The sequence below is a fragment of the Pseudophryne corroboree genome, chromosome 9 (genome assembly GCF_028390025.1).
Source record: "Pseudophryne corroboree isolate aPseCor3 chromosome 9, aPseCor3.hap2, whole genome shotgun sequence".
NCBI lineage: Eukaryota > Metazoa > Chordata > Amphibia > Anura > Myobatrachidae > Pseudophryne > Pseudophryne corroboree.
This window is the reverse complement of record NC_086452.1, coordinates 473,311,159-473,334,743: the sequence shown is the minus strand read 5'-3', so window position 1 is coordinate 473,334,743 and position 23,585 is coordinate 473,311,159. Positions and strand designations below refer to the sequence as shown.

The 23,585-nt window shown below is 49.5% G+C and overlaps 1 protein-coding gene across 2 annotated transcripts in view; it reads left to right on the top strand.

The window, feature by feature from the left end:
• Window positions 1-23,585, top strand: part of DCAF1 (DDB1 and CUL4 associated factor 1) — a 60,338-nt gene that overhangs the window by 21,749 nt on the left and 15,004 nt on the right. For both annotated transcript variants that reach the window (XM_063941386.1, XM_063941385.1), the window contains exons 2-15: window positions 12,953-13,064; window positions 13,213-13,289; window positions 13,911-13,984; window positions 14,135-14,248; window positions 14,572-14,709; window positions 15,806-16,276; window positions 17,465-17,566; window positions 17,656-17,814; window positions 17,896-18,075; window positions 18,266-18,475; window positions 19,542-19,711; window positions 20,082-20,206; window positions 20,296-21,556; window positions 21,640-21,838. In XM_063941386.1, the coding sequence (XP_063797456.1) occupies window positions 12,953-13,064; window positions 13,213-13,289; window positions 13,911-13,984; window positions 14,135-14,248; window positions 14,572-14,709; window positions 15,806-16,276; window positions 17,465-17,566; window positions 17,656-17,814; window positions 17,896-18,075; window positions 18,266-18,475; window positions 19,542-19,711; window positions 20,082-20,206; window positions 20,296-21,556; window positions 21,640-21,838 (3,392 nt within the window). The remainder of the gene's footprint in view (window positions 1-12,952; window positions 13,065-13,212; window positions 13,290-13,910; window positions 13,985-14,134; window positions 14,249-14,571; window positions 14,710-15,805; window positions 16,277-17,464; window positions 17,567-17,655; window positions 17,815-17,895; window positions 18,076-18,265; window positions 18,476-19,541; window positions 19,712-20,081; window positions 20,207-20,295; window positions 21,557-21,639; window positions 21,839-23,585) is intronic.

Sequence of the window (23,585 nt, the reverse complement as noted above, 5' to 3'; positions counted from 1 at the left end):
CAGATCTACAAGAGATGCTCACAGGAGATCCCTGGCCTCTTCCTCTGAGGGAAGACCTGTTGCAACAGGGGCCCTGTGTATTTCAGGACTTACCGCGGTTACGTTTGACTGCATGGCGGTTGAACGCCGCATCCTAGAGAAAAAGGGGATTCCGGAAGAGGTCATCCCTACTTTAATAAAGGCTAGGAAGGAGGTGACGGTTAAGCATTATCACCGTATCTGGCGAAAGTATGTGTCTTGGTGTGAGACCAAGATTGCACCTACGGAAGATTTTCATCTGGGTCGTTTTCTCCACTTCCTACAGACAGGAGTGGATATGGGCCTGAAATTAGGCTCTGTTAAGGTTCAGATTTCGGCCCTCTCGATTTTCTTTCAGAAGGAATTTGCTTCTCTTCCAGAAGTCCAGACGTTTGTAAAGAGAGTGCTACACATCCAGCCTCCTTTGGTGCCTCCAGTGGCACCGTGGGACCTCAACACGGTGTTGCAGTTCCTAAAATCACACTGGTTTGAACCGCTTAACAAGGTTGAGTTGAAATTTCTTACTTGGAAGGTGGTCATGTTGTTGGCCTTGGCATCGGCAAGGCGAGTATCAGAATTGGCGGCTTTGTCACACAAAAGCCCCTACTTGATTTTTCATGTGGATCGAGCTGAATTGAGGACACGTCCGCAATTTTTGCCTAAGGTGGTTTCTTCATTCCATGTGAATCAACCTATTGTGGTGCCTGTGGCTACAAGTGACCTGGAGGATTCCAGATCCCTGGACGTAGTCAGGGACTTAAAGATTTATGTAGCCAGGACGGCTAGAATTAGGAAAACAGAGGCTCTGTTTGTCCTGTATGCGGCCAATAAGATTGGCGCACCTGCTTCGAAGCAGACTATTGCTCGCTGGATCTGTAATATGATTCAGCAGGCTCACTCTACGGCTGGATTGCCGGTACCAAATTCGGTTAAGGCCCATTCCACTAGGAAGGTGGGCTCTTCTTGGGCGGCTGCCCGAGGGGTCTCTGCATTACAGCTTTGCCGAGCGGCGACTTGGTCGGGGTCAAACACTTTTGCTAAATTCTACAAGTTTGATACCCTGGCTGATGAGGACCTAGCGTTTGTTCAGTCGGTGCTGCAGAGTCATACGCACTCTCCCGCCCGATTGGATGCTTTGGTATAAACCCCATGGTCCTTACGGAGTCCCAGCATCCTCTAGGACGTAAGAGAAAATAAGATTTTAAACCTACCGGTAAATCTATTTCTCCTAGTCCGTAGAGGATGCTGGGCGCCCGTCCCAGTGCGGAAACTCTGCAAGACTTGTATATAGTTGTTGCTTACATAAGGGTTATGTTACAGTTGAAATCGGTCTTGGACCGTTACTGTTGTTGTTCATACGGTTACTGGTTATGTATGTTCCAGGTTACATGGTATGATTGGTGTGGCTGGTATGAATCTTGCCCTTGGATTTTTAAATCCTGCCTTGTATTGTCCATCTCCTCTGGGCACAGTTCTCTAACTGAGGTCTTGAGGAGGGGCATAGAGGGAGGAGCCAGTGCACACCCATAGTCAAAGTTCTTTTTAGGTGCCCTATCTCCTGCGGAGCCCGTCTATACCCCCATGGTCCTTACGGAGTCCCCAGCATCCTCTACGGACTAGGAGAAATAGATTTACCGGTAGGTTTAAAATCTTATTTATTTGCTGTAGTGCTGGGGTGCAGCAAGTGTGCCCCCCCCCCCCCCCCCCCATCCCTCATAGCTGCCCTGTACACAGCTGGAGACACAATCATCTTGCGGAACGTGCCAGGGCTCTTCCTAGTACTACGGGTTCTGGGTGAATGAGGAATAATTAGACCCCTGTGGTGTCATCTTTGCCACCTTGAAGGTCTCAGTGTAATGTATAGGGGTCTGTAATGTTCCACTATGCTAAAGTATAATAAAATGTACATAAAACACAGTCCTGGTTGCTAAAGAACCCGGCAGAAGCCTGACCTATCTCTGTGCTCCCATGGGAACTGGTCCTGTAATCTACCGTAAAAAAATACATTATTACATAAAACCCCCATTGAGATTCAATATTAATTTCTAGGAGCCCAGTGCAGAATGACGAGACTACGCTGAGCCACTCAGCCAATCACAAGCAGGCTGTCGCTCCTAGCTGGGATGTGTTTGGTCAGGGATGAGGGAAGACCTCATTTAAATGGATTTCTCTAACGTCCTAGTGGATGCTGGGGACTCCGTCAGGACCATGGGGAATAGCGGCTCCGCAGGAGACAGGGCACAAAAGCAAGCTTTTAGGATCACATGGTGTGTACTGGCTCCTCCCCCTATGACCCTCCTCCAAGCCTCAGTTAGGTTTTTGTGCCCGTCCGAGTAGGGTGCAATCTAGGTGGCTCTCTTAAAGAGTTACTTAGAAAAAGTTTTTAGGTTCTTTATTTTCAGTGAGTCCTGCTGGCAACAGGCTCACTGCATCGAGGGACTTAGGGGAGAGATTTTCAACTCACCTGCGTGCAGGATGGATTGGATTCTTAGGCTACTGGACACCATTAGCTCCAGAGGGAGTCGGAACACAGGGCTCGCCCTGGGGTTCGTCCCGGAGCCGCGCCGCCGACCCCCCTTGCAGATGCTGAAGATGAAGAGGTCCGGAACCAGGCGGCAGAAGACTTTCAGTCTTCATCAGGTAGCGCACAGCACTGCAGCTGTGCGCCATTGTTGTCAGCACACTTCTCACAGCAGTCACGGAGGGTGCAGGGCGCTGGGGGGGGGCGCCCTGGGCAGCAATGTATAATACCTGTATGGCGAAAAATACATCACATATAGCCCTTGAGGCTATATGGATGTATTTAACCCCTGCCAGATATCAAAAACTCCGGAGAAGAAGCCCGCCGAAAAGGGGGCGGGGCCTATTCTCCTCAGCACACAGCGCCATTTTCCCTCACAGAAAGGCTGGTGGGAAGGCTCCCATGATCTCCCCTGCACTGCACTACAGAAACAGGGTTAAAACAGAGAGGGGGGGCACTGATTTGGCGATATGTACATATATTAAAATGCTATAAGGGAGGAACACTTATATAAAGGTTGTCCCTGGATAATTATAGCGTTTTGGTGTGTGCTGGCAAACTCTCCCTCTGTCTCCCCAAAGGGCTAGTGGGTCCTGTCCTCTATCAGAGCATTCCCTATGTGTGTGCTGTATGTCGGTACGTGTGTGTCGACATGTATGAGGTAAATGTTGGTGAGGAGGCGGAGCAAATTGCCTGTAATGGTGATGTCACTCTCTAGGGAGTCGACACCGGAATGGATGGCTTATTTATGGAATTACGTGATAATGTCAACACGCTGTAAGCCGGTTGACGACATGAGAGGGCCGGCGAACAAATTAGTATCTGTCCAGGCGTCTCAAACACCGTCAGGGGCTGTAAAATGCCCATTTACCTCAGTCGGTCGACACAGACCCAGACACGGACACTGATTTCAGTGTCGACGGTGAAGAAACAAACGTATTTTCCTTTAGGGCCACACGTTAAGGGCAATGAAGGAGGTGTTACATATTTCTGATACTCCAAGTACCACAAAAAAGGGTATTATGTGTGAGGTGAAAAAACTACCTGTAGTTTTTCCTGAATCAGATAAATTATATGAAGTGTGTGATGATGCGTGGGTTTCCCCCGATAGAAAATTATTGGCGGTATACCTTTTCCCGCCAGAAGTTAAGGCGCGTTGGGAAACACCCCTCAGGGTGGATAAGGCGCTCACACGCTTATCAGAACAAGTGGCGGTACCATCTACAGATAGGACCGTACTTAAGGAGCCAGCTAATAGGAGGCTGAAAAATATCCTAAAAAGTATACACACACATGCTGGTGTTATACTGTGACCAGCGATCGCCTCAGCCTGGATGTGCAGACCTGAGGTGGCTTGGTCGGATTCCCTGACTAAAAATATTGATACCCTTGACAGGGACAGTATTTTATTGACTATAGAGCATTTAAAGGATGCATTTCTATATATGCGAGATGCACAGAGGGATATTTGCACTCTGGCATCAAGAGTAAATGCGATGTCCATATCTGCAAGAAGATGTTTATGGACACGACAGTGGTCAGGTGATGCAGATTCCAAACGGCACAAAGATGTATTGCCGTATAAAGGGGAGGAGTTATTTGGGGTCGGTCCATGGGACCTGGTGGCCACGGCAACTGCTGGAAAATCCACCGTTATTTACCCTAAGTCACATCTCTGCAGAAAAAGACACCGTCTTTTCAGCCTCAGTCTTTTCGTCCCTATAAGAGTCATATCTGCCCAGGGATAGAGAAAAGGGAAGAAGACTGCAGCAGGCAGCCCATTCCCAGGAACAGAAGCCCTCCGCCGCTTCTACCAAGTTCTCAGCATGACGCTGGGACCGTACAGGACCCCTGGATCCTACAAGTAGTATCCAAGGGGTACAGATTGGAATGTCGAGGCGTTTCCCCCCTCGCAGGTTCCTGTAGTCTGCTGTACCAATGTCTCCCTCCGACAGGGAGGCAGTATTGAAAATAATTCACAAGCTGTATTCCCAGCAGGTGATAATAAAAATACCCCTCCTACAACAAGGAAAGGGGTATTGTTCCACACTATATGGTGGTACTGAAGCCAGAAGGCTAGGTGAGACCGATTCTAAATCGAAAAAATTTTTTGAACACTTACAAAGGTTCAAATTCAGATGGAGTCACTCAGAGCAGTGATAGCAAACAAGGGGACTATATAGTGTCCCGGGACATCAGGGATGCTTACCTCCATGTCCCAAAAATTTGCTTTTCTCACCAAGGGTACCTCAGGTTCGTGGTACAGAACTGTCACTATCAGTTTCAGACGATGCCGTTGGATTGTCCAAGGCACCCCGGGTCCTTACCAAGGTAATGACCGAAATGAGGATTCGTCGTCAAAGAGAATGGACGACCTCCTGATAAGAACAAGGTCCAGAGAACAGTTGGAGGTCGGAGTAGCACTTTCTCAAGTAGTTCTACGACAGCACGGGTGGATTCTAAATATTCCATAACCGCAGTTGTTCCGACGACACGTCTGCTGGTCCTAGGGATGATTCTGGACACAGTCCAGGAAAAGGTGTTTCTCCCAGAGGAGAAAGCCAGGGAGTTATCCGAGCTAATCGGGATCCTCCTAAAACCAGGAAAAGTGTCAGTGCATCATTGCACAAGAGTCCTGGTAAAAAATGGTGGCTTATTACGAAGCGCTTCCATTCGGCAGATTTCACGCAAGAACTCTTCAGTGGGATCTGCTGGACAAATGGTCCGGATCGCATCTTCAGATGCATCAGTGGATAACCCTATATCCAAGGACAAGGGTGTCTCTCCTGTGGTGATTACAGAGTGCTCATCTTCTAGAGGGCCGCAGATTCGGCATTCAGGATTGGATGCTGGTAACCACGGAGGCCAGCCTGAGAGGCTGGGGAGCAGTCACACAGGGAAAAAATTTCCAGGGAGTGTGATCAAGTCTGGAGAATTCTCTCCACATAAATATACTGGAGCTAAGAGCAAATTTATAATGCTCTAAGTTTAGCAAGGCCTCTGCTTCAAGGTCAGCCGGTATTGATCCAGTGGGATAACATCACGGCAGTCGCCCACGTAAACAGAAAGGGCGGCACAAGAAGCAGGAGGGCAGTGGTCAAAACTGCAAGGATTTTTCGCTAGGCGGAAAATCATGTGTTAGCACTGTCAGCAGTGTTCATTCCGGGAGTGGACGACTGGGAAGCAGACTTCCTCAGCAGGCACGACCTCCACCCGGGAGAGTGGGAACTTCATCGGGAAGTTTTCCGCATGATTGTGAACCGTTGGGAAAGACCAAAGGTGGACATGATGGCGTCCCGCCCGAACAAAAAACGGGACAGGTATTGCGCCAGGTCACGAGACCTTCAGGCGATAGCTGTGGACGTCCTGGTAACACCGTGGGTGTAACAGTCGGTGTATGTGTTCCCTCCTCTGTTTCTCATAACCAAGGTATTGAGAATTATAAGACGTAGAGGAGTAAGAACTATACTCGTGGCTCCGGATTGGCCAAGAGGGACTTGGTACCCGGAACTTCAAGAGATGCTCACAGAGGACTAATGGCCTCGGGAGCTAAGATGGGATTTGCTTTCAGCAAGAACCATGTCTGTTCCTAGAGGAACCGTGGCATCTGCCTCTAAGAAAGGACCTGCTCCAGCAGGGACCTTGTCTGTTCCAAGACTTACCGCGACTGCGTTTGACGGCATGGCGGTTGAACGCCGGATCCTAAGGGAAAAGGCATTCCGGAAGAAGTCATACCTACCCTGGTCAAAGCCAGGAAGGAGGTGACCGTACAACGTTATCACCACATGTGGTGAAAATATGTTGCGTGGGTGAGGCCAGGAAGGCCCCACGAAAAAAAAAAAAAAAAATTCAACTAGGTCGAATTCTGCACTTCCTGAAAACAGGAGTGTCTATGAGCCTCAAATTGGGGTCCATTAAGGTTCAAGTTTCGGCCCTGTAGATTTTCTTCCAGAAAAAATTGGCTTCAATTCCTGAAGTCCAGACGTTTGTCAAGGGAGTATTGCATATACAGCCCCTTGTGTGCCTCCAGTGGCACCGTGGGATCTCAACGTAGTGTGGGATTCCTAAAATCATATTGGTTTGAACCGCTCAAATCTGTGGATTTGAAATATCTCGCATGGAAAGTGACCATGTTGTGGCCCTGGCCTCGGCCAGACGATTGTCAGAATTGGGGGCTTTGTCTTAAAAAAGCCCATATTTGTTTTTCCAGTCGGACAAGGCAGAACTGCGGACTCGTCCCCAGTTTCTTCCTAAGGTGGTGTCAGCGTTTCACCTGAAACAACATATTGTGGTGCCTGCGGCTACTAGGGACTTGGAGGACTCCAAGTTGCTAGACGTTGTCGGGGCCCTAAAAATATATAGAGATATATATATATATATATATATATATATATATATATATATATATATATATATATATATATATATATATATATATATATATATATATATATATATATATATATATATATATATATATATATATATATATATATATATATTTCCAGGACGGCTGGAGTCAGAAAGTCTGACTTGCTGTTTATATTGTATGCACCCAAAAAGCTGGGTGCTTCTGCTTCTAAGCAGACTATTGCTTGTTGGATTTGTAGTACAATTCAGCTTGCACATTCTGTGGCAGGCCTGCCACAGCCAAAATCTGTAAGTGCCCCTTCCATAAGGAAGGTGGGCTCATCTTGGGCGGATGCCCGAGGGGGTCTCGGCTTTAAAATTTTGCCGAGCAGTTACATGGTCAGGGGGGAACACGTTTGTAAAATTCTACAAATTTGATACCCTGGCTGAGGAGGACCTGGAGTTCTCTCATTCGGTGCTGCAGAGTCATCCGCACTCTCCCGCCCGTTTGGGAGCTTTGGTATAATCCCCATGGTCCTGACGGAGTCCCCAGCATCCACTAGGACGTTAGAGAAAATAAGATTTTACTTACCGATAAATCTATTTCTCGTAGTCCGTAGTGGATGCTGGGCGCCCATCCCAAGTGCGGATTGTCTGCATTACTTGTACATAGTTATTGTTACAAAAATCGGGTTATTATTGTTGTGAGCCATCTTTTTTAGAGGCTACTTCATTGTTATCATACTGTTAACTGGGTTCAGATCACAAGTTGTACGGTGTGATTGGTGTGGCTGGTATGAGTCTTACCCGGGATTCAAGATCCTTCCTTATTGTGTACGCTCGTCCGGGCACAGTACCTAACTGAGGCTTGGAGGAGGGTCATAGGGGGAGGAGCCAGTACACACCATGTGATCCTAAAAGCTTGCTTTTGTGCCCTGTCTCCTGCGGAGCCGCTATTCCCCATGGTCCTGACGGAGTCCCCAGCATCCACTACGGACTACGAGAAATAGATTTATCGGTAAGTAAAATCTTATTTTTTTTTTTACACGTAGCTACAACTCCATTGAAATGAATGGTCTTGTAACATTGACAAAAAAGTATTCGGGTAAACGCGCAGTGAGTGTGCGTGCAGAGCACTTCCATGGACAGCAGGGGACTGTAAGTGCGGTGACCTGCATGGAACATACTGACATGGATAAAGCAGCGTCTAGATAATGTCGCCATAAATCCAGGCTGCTAGTATGAGTGTATCAGACATGGACCCACACCGTAGAAGACTTGTACTTACATCCAAAACACACCTGGATAAAAGCAGCTTATTAGCATTGTAGAAACCTGGAAACATAGAATTAGTCTGCTCTAAACACACGTTCAGTTTTATTGGGATTGTGGGAGGAAACCCAGGCAAGTACGGGGAGAATATACAAACTCCACACAGGGCAGTGGTGGGACTCGAACCCATGACCTCAGTGCTGTGAGGCAGTAATGCTAACCACTACACCGCTGTGCTGCCCAGTATTATACTGTCTGTACCTGGTTGTGCGTGTTCAATACATTGCAAATAGTCTGTGATGGCATGGGTATCCGGTCTCTGGGTCAACCACTATTGGTCGACATGGTTACTAGGTCGACATGAGTTTTTCAATTATTATTTTTTCACTTTTGAACTTTTTCATGCTTTACGATTCACGTGGACTACAATTGGGAATGGTAACCTGCCCGAAGCATGGCGAGCGAAGCGGTGCGCTAATTGGGGTTCCCGGTCACACTACGGAGAAAACGACACCCCAAAAAATAAAAAAAATTTATGTCGACCTTTTGTCATGTCAACCTATGATCCACACCGGATGGCAGGATGCTGTACCTTGGTAACTGAGCGCAGCGGCGTGGTGGCCGCGCACCATAGCTACATCATATGACCAGATCACTGAGGTCCGGAGCGACTCTAGGCTACAGATCCCAGCACCATTATTCCATACACTCATTCTTCACTGTGTACAATTGTTACACTTCACTTGATTTAGGAATATATTTACTAGATTACAATTTGTCTTTTTCTTTTTCTTGATTATGGATACTCAAGTGGATGATATGTTAAATTATACATCAGACGTCAGGGTTCATGGGCTCAGACAATTTGATAAGTGTAAACAATGACAGACCAAAAAAACCCACTGACGTTTAAAACTACTAGTCATGTGACCCACTGTAATGAGTCACATGATCCAGCAGGGGCAGCATGGGACACAATTGATCCCTTTAGTGAGGGTGAAGGCATGGTTACTAGATGCTGGTCAGATCTACAATAAAGACGGCTGCCCTACAAATCGTGCGTGGAATCTGCCATACTGTGATAGCTTGGAATAAAGGCCATACAATGAGTCGTGTGGTTTTAGCAGCATGTTAAATATATCTATAGTCTACTGCAGTGATTTTCAACCTTTTTCAACTCGCGGCACACTCATAAGATTTTTAAATTGCCAAGGCACACCATCAGTGCGCCACGGGAAAAAAAACACATTGGCCCCCCGCAGTAATTAAACAGATGGATGCCGCTGTCGGTATACTGACAGCCAACATCCCGTTTGTCAGTAAAACATATCTATTCCTTAATAATGCCACACACTGTTCCCCCAGTGATACTACCACACACTGTCCCCCCAGTAATTCCACTCACTGCCCCCAATAATAATCCCTGCTGTTCACCTCCCCCCCAGTGATTCCAAACATTGCTTACATAAATAAATACATTTTTTATTTTAAATGTAAAACCTGCAGCTGTAATGCTGTGATGGCAGCATGGATGGAGAAGCTGCAGTGGTCAGTGGACGGACGGGCACTCCAGGCAGGAATGCGACGTGGAGAGGCCAGTGAACGGGCGAGCAGGCACTGCAGGCAGGAATGAGACGTGGCCAACTAGAGAGCTGCCGCCCGCCGCAATCAATAGCCGGCTCGGGCAGCGCTGTGCAGTGTGCACTTCCGCGTGCATGACTCGGGTCACGCATGCGGAAGTGCACACAGCGCTGCCCGAGCCCGCTATTGATTGCGGCGGGCGGCGGCTCTCTGGTTGGCAGGCGGCAACGGATCTGTCTGGCGGGCAGCGGCACACCTAGATATCGCTCACGGCTCACCAGTGTGCCGCGGCACAGCGGTTGAAAATCCCTGGTCTACTGTATCTCTCCCCGTTATGTTACTATATAATATATCTTAATGGCTCGGACAGTCTCCCACTTTCAGATTAGAGAATACAACTTGTCCTGTGTTTCAGCTGTATGGGTCAGTGAATGCTTTGGCTCACACCTTGTCCTGTGTCTCTGCTGTATGGGTCAGTGAATGCTTTGGCTCACACCTTGTCCTACGTTACAGCTGTGTGGGTCAGTGAATGCTTTGGCTCACACCTTGTCCTGTGTTTCAGCTGTGTGGGTCAGTGAATGCTTTGGCTCACACCTTGTCCTGTGTTTCAGCTGTGTGGGTCAGTGAATGCCTTGGCTCACACCTTGTCCTGTGTTTCTGCTGTATGGGTCAGTGAATGCTTTGGCTCACACCTTGTCCTACGTTTCAGCTGTATGGGTCAGTGAATGCTTTGGCTCACACCTTGTCCTACGTTTCAGCTGTATGGGTCAGTGAATGCTTTGGCTCACACCTTGTCCTGTGTCTCTGCTGTGTGGGTGAGTGAATGCTTTGGCTCACACCTTGTCCTGTGTTTCAGCTGTATGGGTCAGTGAATGCTTTGGCTCACACCTTGTCCTGTGTTTCTACTATGTGGGTGAGTGAATGCTTTGGCTCACACCTTGTCCTGTGTTTCTACTATGTGGGTGAGTGAATGCTTTGGCTCACACCTTGTCCTGTGTTTCAGCTGTATGGGTCAGTGAATGCCTTGGCTCACACCTTGTCCTATGTTTCTACTATGTGGGTGAGTGAATGCTTTGGCTCACACCTTGTCCTGTGTTTCAGCTGTATGGGTCAGTGAATGCTTTGGCTCACACCTTGTCCTGTGTTTCAGCTGTATGGGTCAGTGAATGCTTTGGCTCACACCTTGTCCTACGTTTTAGCTGTGTGGGTCACTGAATGCTTTGGCTCACACCTTGTCCTACGTTTCAGCTGTGTGGGTCACTGAATGCTTTGGCTCACACCTTGTCCTACGTTTCAGCTGTGTGGGTCACTGAATGCTTTGGCTCACACCTTGTCCTACGTTTCAGCTGTGTGGGTCAGTGAATGCTTTGGCTCACACCTTGTCCTGTGTCTCTGCTGTGTGGGTCAGTGAATGCTTTGGCTCACACCTTGTCCTACGTTTTAGCTGTGTGGGTCACTGAATGCTTTGGCTCACACCTTGTCCTACGTTTCAGCTGTGTGGGTCACTGAATGCTTTGGCTCACACCTTGTCCTACGTTTCAGCTGTGTGGGTCAGTGAATGCTTTGGCTCACACCTTGTCCTGTGTCTCTGCTGTGTGGGTCAGTGAATGCTTTGGCTCACACCTTGTCCTGTGTTTCAGCTGTATGGGTCAGTGAATGCTTTGGCTCACACCTTGTCCTACGTTTCAGCTGTGTTGGTCAGTGAATGGTTTGGCTCACACCTTGTCCTGTGTTTCAGCTGTATGGGTCACTGAATGCTTTGGCTCACACCTTGTCCTATGTTTCAGCTGTGTGGGTCAATGAATGCTTTGGCTCACACCTTGTCCTATGTTTCAGCTGTGTGGGTCAGTGAATGCTTTGGCTCACACCTTGTCCTGTGTTTCAGCTGTATGGGTCAGTGAATGCTTTGGCTCACACCTTGTCCTATGTTTCAGCTGTGTGGGTCAGTGAATGCTTTGGCTCACACCTTTGTCCTGTGTTTTAGCTGTATGGGTCAGTGAATGCTTTGGCTCACACCTTGTCCTACGTTTCAGCTGTATGGGTCACTGAATGCTTTGGCTCACACCTTGTCCTACGTTTCAGCTGTGTGGGTCACTGAATGCTTTGGCTCACACCTTGTCCTACGTTTCAGCTGTATGGGTCACTGAATGCTTTGGCTCACACCTTGTCCTACGTTTCAGCTGTATGGGTCACTGAATGCTTTGGCTCGCACCTTGTCCTACGTTTCAGCTGTGTGGGTCACTGAATGCTTTGGCTCACACCTTGTCCTATATTTCAGCTGTATGGGTCACTGAATGCTTTGGCTCACACCTTGTCCTACGTTTCAGCTGTATGGGTCACTGAATGCTTTGGCTCACACCTTGTCCTACGTTTCAGCTGTGTGGGTCACTGAATGCTTTGGCTCACACCTTGTCCTACGTTTCAGCTGTGTGGGTCACTGAATGCTTTGGCTCACACCTTGTCCTACGTTTCAGCTGTATGGGTCAGTGAATGCTTTGGCTCACACCTTGTCCTATATTTCAGCTGTATGGGTCAGTGAATGCTTTGGCTCACACCTTGTCCTGTGTCTCTGCTGTGTGGGTCACTGAATGCTTTGGCTCACACCTTGTCCTATGTTTCAGCTGTATGGGTCACTGAATGCTTTGGCTCACACCTTGTCCTACGTTTCAGCTGTATGGGTCAGTGAATGCTTTGGCTCACACCTTGTCCTGTGTTTCAGCTGTATGGGTCACTGAATGCTTTGGCTCACACCTTGTCCTACGTTTCAGCTGTATGGGTCACTGAATGCTTTGGCTCACACCTTGTCCTACGTTTCAGCTGTATGGGTCAGTGAATGCTTTGGCTCACACCTTGTCCTGTGTTTCAGCTGTATGGGTCACTGAATGCTTTGGCTCACACCTTGTCCTACGTTTCAGCTGTATGGGTCACTGAATGCTTTGGCTCACACCTTGTCCTATGTTTCAGCTGTATGGGTCAGTGAATGCTTTGGCTCACACCTTGTCCTACGTTTCAGCTGTATGGGTCAGTGAATGCTTTGGCTCACATCTTTGTCCTGTGTTTCAGCTGTATGGGTCACTGAATGCTTTGGCTCACACCTTGTCCTACGTTTCAGCTGTATGGGTCAGTGAATGCTTTGGCTCACACCTTGTCCTGTGTCTCTGCTGTGTGGGTCACTGAATGCTTTGGCTCACACCTTGTCCTATGTTTTAGACATGTCGGCCTCGGGGACACACGTGGACTCCAAGGCGGAGCTGAGCGCGTTGCTGGAACAATGGGAGTCGGGACACGGAGGTGGGCAGGACATGGTGCCTTTGTTAACCAGGTGAGAGAGACGCGGTATTATTATTACTGATGGGGATTTCTTTGTAGCCAGCGTGCCTGAATAGCGGAATAATGATTACATGTGTTCAGGGTGACGGGTGCTGCTGTGTGACGTGTCTAGAATGATCATACTGTCCCTTGTATCCTAGGATTTCAGAGCTGATTGAGAAGGAGACAGAGGAGTACCGCAAGGGTGACCCAGACCCCTTTGACGACAGACATCCAGGTGAGTTTATGGCTATAGAAGTGGGTATATACATAGAGAAATGTGTTTTTAGTACTTAAATTCTCTCTGGGGATATATGTATGGTGGATATTCAGCATTTATTTATAACTCTTATAAAACATCTACGTATTGACCTATATTAAGGGAATTTGACGGAATGCTAGTCTGACTTTTTATAGCTCGATCTAACAGAATAGAGACCCCTTAATTATTATTAAAGGGCTGCTTTCAATCTCATGTGAGCTGCTGTCGTCTTAGAATGGCGAGTTACGGTAGGCTGATTCTGCGTCCGCCTCCATAGAACCCGCATTCTGCCAGGTAACACGTGAAGCCGTTCTGGCGGATTCCTCAATTTATTTAATCAGCCCCTGTACGTCCTCACACATAACGACGGTTATTTATAGATACTGGGACGACTCTTCTAAACTGTCTTTTCCGTTAAGCTGTTTCGTGTCCCGCGTACCGCTAATTGTGTAATCATGTAGGATCACAGTCCTGGCCCGTGCAGGCTCCAGCGTCCCTATCTCCTGATTTGGTCTTGCTTAGTGCAGCTGGTTGAGTCGCCTTATAGAGAATGTTGTGTCATTATTATTGTGCGTCACGCTGCTGTATGTTTTCCAGGACGTGCAAACCCTGAGTGCATGCTGGGACATCTGCTGCGTATTCTCTTTAAGAACGATGACTTTATGAATGCGGTAAGTGTGTCGCTACGTCTGTTGGCGTCTGGCGCGTATGTGGCAGCAGAACACATTTGGGGTATAGATAAAATGAAAGCGGATTTTGTATATGTGACTTAGTGTTCGTGTAGTTAGCTGTGCATGGTGTAAGCTTTGCTTTCTCTTTAGCTAGTGAACGCATATGTCATGACGAGCCGGGAGCCGCCCCTGAACACAGCGGCCTGTCGCCTGTTACTGGACATAATGCCTGGGCTGGAGACTGCTGTGGTGTTCCAGGAGAAAGTGAGTCCTCTCCCCCTCGGTGACCGTCCCTTACAGTCGTGTCCTCGTACATCGCTGCTGCAGTTGCGTCAAACAGACCCTCTTGGTGCGTCCAGTCCCGTGAGACTCTGCTAGCGTTGGGCAGAAAATGCATCTTGGCCGCTGCGCAGTGTGACAAGGATGCACCAGGAGACTGTGCGGATTAATTTGCGCTGCATGGCGTATGGAGGCTAGTTGTATGAGGACACATCTGTACTTCCTGCGTACATATCGATTGTACAGTAGATGAGCTTCCCACCCCCCGTGGCGGCGCGATGAAACTAAACTCTGTATTTCGGTATTAGGAAGGAATCGTGGAAAACCTGTTCAAGTGGGCGCGGGAAGCCGAGCAGCCTCTCCGCACCTTCGCCGTCGGATTGCTCGGTGGCGCTATGGAGAACCAGGATATTGCCGCTAATTACCGAGACGAGAACTCTCAGATGGTAAGTGAATAAATACTGTATATTGAGCATCTCCGTCATGTCCTGGTCATACTTTGTCTTGGGCTCAGGTGTAAGAAAGCAGGATAGGAAAAGGCCACTTTAACCCCTTTCAGACAGAGAAAAGAACCCGGTAATTTCCCGGCTCGAGACGGGTCGACTCGGAAATTTTTTCTGTCTGAAAGGGTCAGCCCGGACTGAATTCCCGTGACTTCGACTCCGGTTTCTGCCTGGGTTTTTCCCAGATCGTACACGGGTTGCCGGCTGTCTGAAAGGGTCTGACCCATTTTTTTTTAAATGGGTCCCGGTTAACAGCGCTTATTGGCTGAGCTGGCAGGGCACCGGTGATTGGCTGAGCAGCAGGGTCTCTCTGATTGGCTGAGCGGGTGTGGCACTGGCGCTGGCGTCTGAGGTCACAATTGTGCTGCAGGGGAGACGGAGAGAGACAGCATGGCGCACCGGAAGGAGGAAGGGATAAGGGAGATGCTTGGTATTAGAGGGGAGGAGGAGATCCGGGAGCAGATCACTGGGACAGTGAAAGACGCCACAGTGTACACCAACATTGCCAAGATACTTACCTCAAGGGTTTTGACCACCACCCACTTCTCATGACCTCATCTCTGTGTGCCATAAAAAGTCAATTTCTTATGACACACAAGTCTATTACAGGGCTGACACGGGTTCGATCTGAAAGGGGTCGACCCGGGAATAATCCGGGTTAAATGTGCTGTGTGAAAGGGGGTTAGGAACTGTAACCTGGGTTTATCCCGGTTTTGCGAACCCCCCCCCCAGGATTTTGCGATTTTTCTGTCTGAAAGTGGTATTACAGTAAGCCAGTGGGGGCAATATAAATGCACAGTGGGTTTTTGCTGAATATATACATTTTAATGTTTCTGATACCAGTATATAGTATTTATGATAAATGAGGGAAATATTTATGGAGAAAGCGAATTATCTTAGCAATAGAACCAGTAGTGGAAGCCGCTCAGGGCACTTACAGGAATATGGAAATGTTTATACGTGTCCAGTTATTTCCTGGCTTTTACGCTTGCGCTGACCGCTTGGTGTTTTCCTGCGTCTTTGTGCCGTCTGTCTGTAGGTCGGCCTCGTTCTGCGCAGGTTGCGTGAACTTCAGTCTCGAGATGCCACCTGCAAGCCGGAATTGAAGCGCCAGAGTCCGCGTAAGCCTCTCGGTGAGCCACTCCTCCCGCTGGATGAAGAGGCCGTGGATATGGACTACGGAGAAAACACACTGGACCCCAGACCTAAAGATGAAAATCTGGACCTCTCTTTTCAGCCATCTACCTCCCTGGGATCTGGGGTCCTGGTTAATTCTGACGGCACAGGACCACCGCGGAGAACAAAGGCGGACTACGAGGCTCACCGCAAGGTGAAGCAGAAACTCAGCTACTCCGATTTGGAGCGAGCACCCAGCGAGCTCTCCAACAGCAGCTGGTCGGAGATGTCCGTCTGGGTTATAGGAACCAATTACAGCTTGTCTCCCCTGACACCGGCCATTGAGCAAAGACTGATTCTGCAGTATCTCACTCCTCTCGGAGAATACCAGGAGGTGAGAAGCCCCTCGTTTATCAGATCAGACTTTCGGCATCTGACACGCCCAGGCTGTATGTGACGATTTAAGGGTTCTAGAGGGTTCTATAATATAAGCGGCCGGATATCCGTCCAGCAGCTGCGCAGTAGAGGTACGACGAGGACCTGCCCCCCTCGGAGCCCTTAGGGGCCGCTAGCCTGACACACACAGAGAGGGGGGGGGGCGGCATGTGACTCTCTCTGCAGATCTCCCCATAGTCAGGAGGCCCCCAGCTACCTGAGGTCTTCTCCTGGCTGGTCCAATATTTGCAGGACCAATGCACCTGTAATACCTGGGGGAGGGGTTTGGCTAGAATGACACCTGGGGGGAGTCGGCTAGGTTGGAAACTAAGAAAATGTTACAAAACATAATAACTAATAGTACAACCTAAAAATTCTGCGATACAACGTTCTCCTCTACTATAGTAATATTATTCATCATCATCATGTATTTTTACCATTTCTCGTTACTGTGTAGCGCACAATATGCCGCACTGATGGACGGTTTAAAAGCATATAAACTTAAGTTTGGTGCCCAGGACGCAGAGGGGTAATTCAGATCTGATCGCTGCTGTGTGTTTTCGCACAGTGGGGGATCAGATCCTAACTGCGCACACACCGCAATGCTCATGCCGGTCAGCGACGGGATGGTGCAAAAAATCAGATTGCACGGGGGTTCGCAAGGGGATTGACAGGAGGAGGGCGTTTGTGGGTGGCAACTGAGCGTTTACAGGGAGTGTCCGGAAAAGTGCAGGCGTTCTCAAGCGTTTTCAGGGCGGGTGTGTGACGTCAGCTCCGCCCCCCGATCAGCCTGTGTGTATCGCACTGTAGGAGTAAGTCCTGGGCTGCGCACACACTGCACACACTGGATTTTCGCAGCTCGGCGTACACATGGGATCGCACACTTGCACGGTGAATATACACTCCCCCTGGAGGCGGCGACTATCTGATCGCAGAACAGCAAAGTCAGCAGCCCAGAGATCAGATCTGAATTAGACCCACACTGCTGTCTGGAGGAATTTGCACGTATTACAGACATTAAGGGGTGCACAATGGTTGTGAATCCAGGTCCTGGGATTTCTTCCCATGTATGGATATTTCAGTGTATATTGGTAGAGAGCGCCTGTATAGCGCCGTTGATAGGTGTCTTCTTCTCGTCTCTCCTCAGCTGCTTCCCATTTTCATGCAGTTGGGCTCCCGAGAGCTGATGATGTATTATATTGATCTGAAACGAACCAATGACGTTCTGCTCACATTCGAGGCGCTTAAGGTAAGTTGGGGGTGACTCGCTCCTGTGTTACCCCTCTTGGTCCGGCGGGCCTCCGCGCTCTCCGCTCACTTCAGTCTCTTTCTACCCAGCATTTGGCCTCTCTTCTCCTCCACAACAAGTTTGCAGCAGAGTTTGTGTCTCATGGGGGTGTACAGAAATTGCTGGAGATCCCTCGTCCTTCCATGGCAGCGACTGGGGTATCCATGTGTCTCTACTACTTGTCTTATAACCAGGACGCCATGGAACGGGTAAGTCCCCTGATATGATTGGTCAGACGTACGTCGGTGGTAATGTTTAGCTGGAGTGACGATGTTCTGTGCCTCTCCCAGGTCTGCATGCACCCGCACAAGGTTCTGGTGGATGTAGTGAGTTACACCCTGTGGCTGATGGAATGCTCTCACGCCTCCGGCTGCTGCCACGCCACCATGTTCTTCTCCATCTGCTTCTCCTTCCGGGCTGTGTTGGAGCTGTTTGATACCCAGGATGGTCTGCGGCGGCTGGTTAATCTTGTAAGTGGGGCCTGGGGAGAGATGGTCTGTAAGAGGTGGGGTCCGGGGCAAGTGACTCCCCTTCCGATGCACCGGTGGTAATATAAGTGGTGGGCACTGAGCTTTGGGGTTGGGTGAGGTATGTGTGCTGTAGCGGGGCGGATGAATAGGAGTGTGAGGTTATTTGTGTGACACGTCCTCCCCCTCACAGATCAGCACTCTGGAGATCCTGAACTTGGAGGACCAGGGGGCTCTGCTGAGCGATGATGAGATTTTCGCCAGCCGCCAGACAGGCAAGCACACGTGCATGGCTCTGCGCCGATACTTCGAAGCACATCTTGCCCTAAAGGTGGAGCAAGTCAAGCAGTCGTTGCAGCGCACAGAAGGGGGGCTTCCAATACACCCGCCTCCTCCATGCAAGGTCAGCAAAGCAATTTGTCATGTATGGGAGCTATACTTTCCCTCCGTTATTCATCATCTTCCCTGTCCTTTATCTTCCAGGCCGTGGATCATGGTATCCTCTGTTCATTGGGTGGTTTTAAGGTCCCATTGAGTTAGGCACAGATGCCCGTCATATAGAGGGTATAGGTAGCTGTTTGGAGAACACTATAGCAGACATTTTCAACCTTTTACAACTCGCGGCACACTTAACAAGATTTTAATATTGCCAAGGCACACTCAGATATAATGGTGATGCATGGTGCAGTTGTGTGTCCTAGGATTGTGTGTCGCAGCTTCTCCATAGGTAATGCCTGAACCACATCTGAGAAAGCCAGAAGAGCCCAACACTGCCCGGGCCCAAAATTAGAACTAGCTCTGCAACCACTAAACCCACCAGTACTGATCGTTCCGGGGCCTCAGTAGCGGCAAAACACTGACGGGCCTGGCTGTGCTTCTATGGCGGCACACCTGGAGACTGCTCAGGGCACACTAGTGGGCCACGGCACAGTGGTTGGAAAACACTGCTATAACAGGATGTGCTGGGTACCTCCGATAGAGGTGACATGTTTTCTGACCCAGAGTAGTGAAAGTATAAACTTAAGATTTATGAATGGTCCGTTCTCTTCTGCACCCTGGAAGGCAGCGAGAGAATCTTACTCGGGGACCGGACAGACACCGCAGCCTATCGGCTCGCTAGGGGCTAGTGACATCACTGCGGTGAGGCCCGACTAGTACTGGTTCTCTGCGATGTGAGTAAATTATATCTAGTCACACATTGATAGATGGGTCATTCTGTCACCTGTTCTCTGTGAGCGCTCACCTTTTCATGTGCGTGAACAGAGCACAGTGACATAACTTCGCAATCATGCTCTTATGGGTGTCCCGTGTTCTTGTTTTATAACATATTACTTCTGGTAGTCCCTCTTTCAGATGCTTCATGTAGAGTAGACTTTCTCCTGCATATGTTACATGTTATTAGTCCTGCAGCGAGGGGTGTACCAGGAACCACCCCTTCTCACCCCTCCTCTGGTTCTCTCCTCTCTCAGGCTTGTACGTACACCCGGGAGCAGATTGTGGAGATGATGGAATACTTGATAGAGTTTGGACCCTCTCAGCTGTACTGGGAACCTGCCGAAGTTTTCCTTAAGCTGTCTTGTGTGCAGCTCCTGCTCCAGCTCATCTCCATCGCCTGTAGCTGGAAGACGTATTACGCCAGGTGAGCGTGGCACAGAGACCATTGTTACTCACAGGGCACTGGGGACCGGCGAGAGCTTTTCCACAGCTGCAGAATTCTAACCCTCACGGAGAAGCAGCCTCCAACACCCCACCCGGCGGTCGTGCCGCCATCAGAGTGTTTGCCGCAGATCTAAGCTTTATTTAGCGTCATTTTTAGTAACCAATAGCAGTGATGTCATGTATAAAGTCTCCTAAGGGGGTAAATGCTCTTTGTTATCTTACTACTTGGATCCCCTGTCCCATATTGTAGCATACTGTGTAGTTATAACACCATAGGGCTACATAACAAGCCCTGGGGTAACTGCGCATAGAAGAGTCTCACCCTGAAACGACTACTCATCTCCACACAGAAACGATACGGTCCGGTATGCCCTAGATGTTCTCGCCATCCTCACTGTGGTGCCAAAGATTCAGCTGCAGCTGGCCGAGTCGGTGGATGTTCTGGATGAGGCAGGTTCCACTGTCTCTACTGTAGGTGAGAGCGTGTCGCTGCTTCCACGTTAGCCATTTGTTCGTGGTTCTTACTGATCTTCCTCTTACTCTGCGTCTTCCTTTCCACGTTAGGAATGAGCATTGTATTGGGGGTGGCAGAGGGAGAATTCTTCACCCACGACGCAGAGATCCAGAAATCGGCATTGCAGATCATCATCAATTGTGTGTGCGCCCCCGAGAGCCGGATCTCCAGCATCGGCAAATACGTCTCTGGCACACCTCGACGCCGGCCTCCCATTTCCCACTCTTACCATCCGCCTGGACGTAGAGGAAGCGGGGAGCCAACACTTTCCAAGATGTGGAATGTAGTCCAGTCTAATAATGGTATCAAGGTCCTCCTGTCGCTGCTGTCGGTCAAGATGCCCATAACGGATGCTGACCAAATTCGGACCCTGTCCTGCAAGGCGTTGGTTGGGCTAGGTCGGAGTACTGCCGTACGGCAGATCATCAGCAAGCTTCCCTTATTCAGCAGCGGTCAGATTCAGCAGCTGATGAAGGAGCCGATACTGCAGGATAAACGCAGCGAGCACGTCCGCTTCTGCAAGTTTGCAGCGGAGCTGATTGAGCGGGTCTCCGGGAAGCCGCTGCTGATGGGGAGCGATGTTTCCTTGGCGCGGCTGCAGAAGGCAGATGTGGTGGCACAATCCCGAATCACCTTTCCAGAGAAGGAACTGTTGTTGTTAATTCGCAACCATCTCGTGTCAAAGGGGCTGCAGGAAACCGTAACGACTCTGACGCGAGAGGCCGACCTCCCCATGACTGCGGCCTCCCATTCCTCCTTCCTGCCAGCGGCCACCACTCAGCCGCCTGCTACCTCATCACCGGTTGCCCTGCCACGCACGCCGCGCATCCCTGCGCGCCTATCCACCAGCTCCATGTGCCCTCACCCACCTGCCCGAGCTCCGCTGCCTCCCCAGATAGCATCGCCTGCCCCAGTATCCACAGGCTCCCCTCTGATTGGCCGGATCAGCTTTGTGAGAGAGCGCCAGTCGCCCTGCAATGGGAAGAGAGGGCGGGTTCTGAGGCAGAAGTCGGACCACGGTGCTTACAGCCAGAGTCCAGCGTTCAGGAAACAGCTGGAGCGCCATGTGCCTTCTCCACCTACCTTGGACAGTATTATGACCGAGTACTTGCGGGAACAGCATGCTCGCTGTAAGAACCCAGTGGCCATTTGCCCTCCCTTCTCCCTCTTCACCCCCCACCAATGTCCAGAACCCAAGCAACGCAGACAAGCACCAACCAATTGCACTTCACGCCTGACCCGCCGTGCGGCCTTCCCCAAATACGGGGGGGCAGATGGTGGATGCTTCGATCGGCACCTCATATTTAGCAGGTGAGATTACATTGGGAATGCAACATTTAGATTCCTGCAGGAGATACGTTGCGGTATTGGTGACTTGTCCTCTCTTCTGGTAGGTTCCGTCCAATCTCCGTGTTCCGGGAAGCCAATGAAGATGAAAGCGGATTTACGTGTTGTGCGTTTTCGGCCCGGGAACGTTTCCTGATGCTGGGCACGTGCACGGGGCAGCTCAAACTGTATAATGTGTTCAGCGGCCAGGAGGAAGCCAGCTACAACTGCCACAACTCCGCCATAACACACCTGGAGCCGTCTCGGGTAAGGGACTGCTTCCCACTGCTTCCCCAGCCTCTTACTTTGCTGACCACTCTGCCAGCAGTCTGCCTATTTCCTCCTGACACCACAAGCAGAAATAAAATTAGATTTTTCTAATTAAGAACAAAGTATTTTTCTGCTGCCCCTTGCCTGACCTGCCCCGGCATAGGGTATGAGCAAATGTGAAGCCACCATTCATCGTTTCTATAGCGCCTGACCATATACAGGTAGTGTGTGACCTCCTATAGCACCTGACCATATAGAGGTAGCCTGTGACCATATACAGGTAGCATGTGACCTCTGGCGTCTGACCATATACAGGTAGCGTGTGACCTCCTAGAGCATCAGACCATATACAGGTAGTGTGTGACTTCCTATAGCATCAGACCATATACAGGTAGCGTGTGACCTCCTAGAGCATCAGACCATATACAGGTAGCGTGTGACCTCCTAGAGCATCAGACCATATACAGGTAGTGTGTGACCTCCTATAGCATCAGACCATATACAGGTAGTGTGTGACCTCCTATAGCACCTGACCATATAGAGGTAGCGTGTGACCATATACAGGTAGCATGTGACCTCTGGCGTCTGACCATGTACAGGTAGTGTGTGACCTCCTATAGCACCTGACCATATACAGGTAGCGTGTGACCATATACAGGTAGCGTGTGACCTCCTATAGCATCAGACCATATACAGGTAGTGTGTGACCTCCTATAGCATCAGACCATATACAGGTAGCATGTGACCTTTGGCGTCTGACCATGTACAGGTAGTGTGTGACCTCCTAGAGCATCAGACCATATACAGGTAGTGTGTGACCTCCTAGAGCATCAGACCATATACAGGTAGTGTGTGACCTCCTATAGCACCTGACCATATAGAGGTAGCGTGTGACCATATACAGGTAGCATGTGACCTCTGGCGTCTGACCATGTACAGGTAGTGTGTGACCTCCTATAGCACCTGACCATATACAGGTAGCGTGTGACCATATACAGGTAGCGTGTGACCTCTGGCGTTTGACCATATACAGGTAGTGTGTGACTTCCTATAGCATCAGACCATATACAGGTAGTGTGTGACCTCCTATAGCATCAGACCATATACAGGTAGCGTGTGACCTCCTATAGCATCAGACCATATACAGGTAGCGTGTGACCTCCTAGAGCATCAGACCATATTCAGGTAGCGTGTGACCTCCTATAGCATCAGACCATATACAGGTAGCGTGTGACCTCCTAGAGCATCAGACCATATACAGGTAGCGTGTGACCTCCTATAGCATCCGACCATATACAGGTAGCGTGTGACCTATAGCATCTGACCTTATACAGGTACCGTGTGACCTCCTATAGCATCTGACCATATACAGGTAGCGTGTGACCTCCTATAGCATCTGACCATATACAGGCAGTGTGTGACCTCCTATAGCATCTGACCATATACAGGTAGCGTGTGACCTCCTATAGCATCTGACCATATACAGGTACCGTGTGACCTCCTATAGCATCTGACCATATACAGGTAGCGTGTGACCTATAGCATCAGACCATATACAGGTAGCGTGTGACGACTTATGGCGTCTGACCATATACAGGTAGCGTGTGACCTCTGGCGTCTGACCATATACAGGTAGCGTGTGACCTCCTATAGCATCTGACCATATACAGGCAGTGTGTGACCTCCTATAGCATCTGACCATATACAGGTAGCGTGTGACCTCCTATAGCATCTGACCATATAC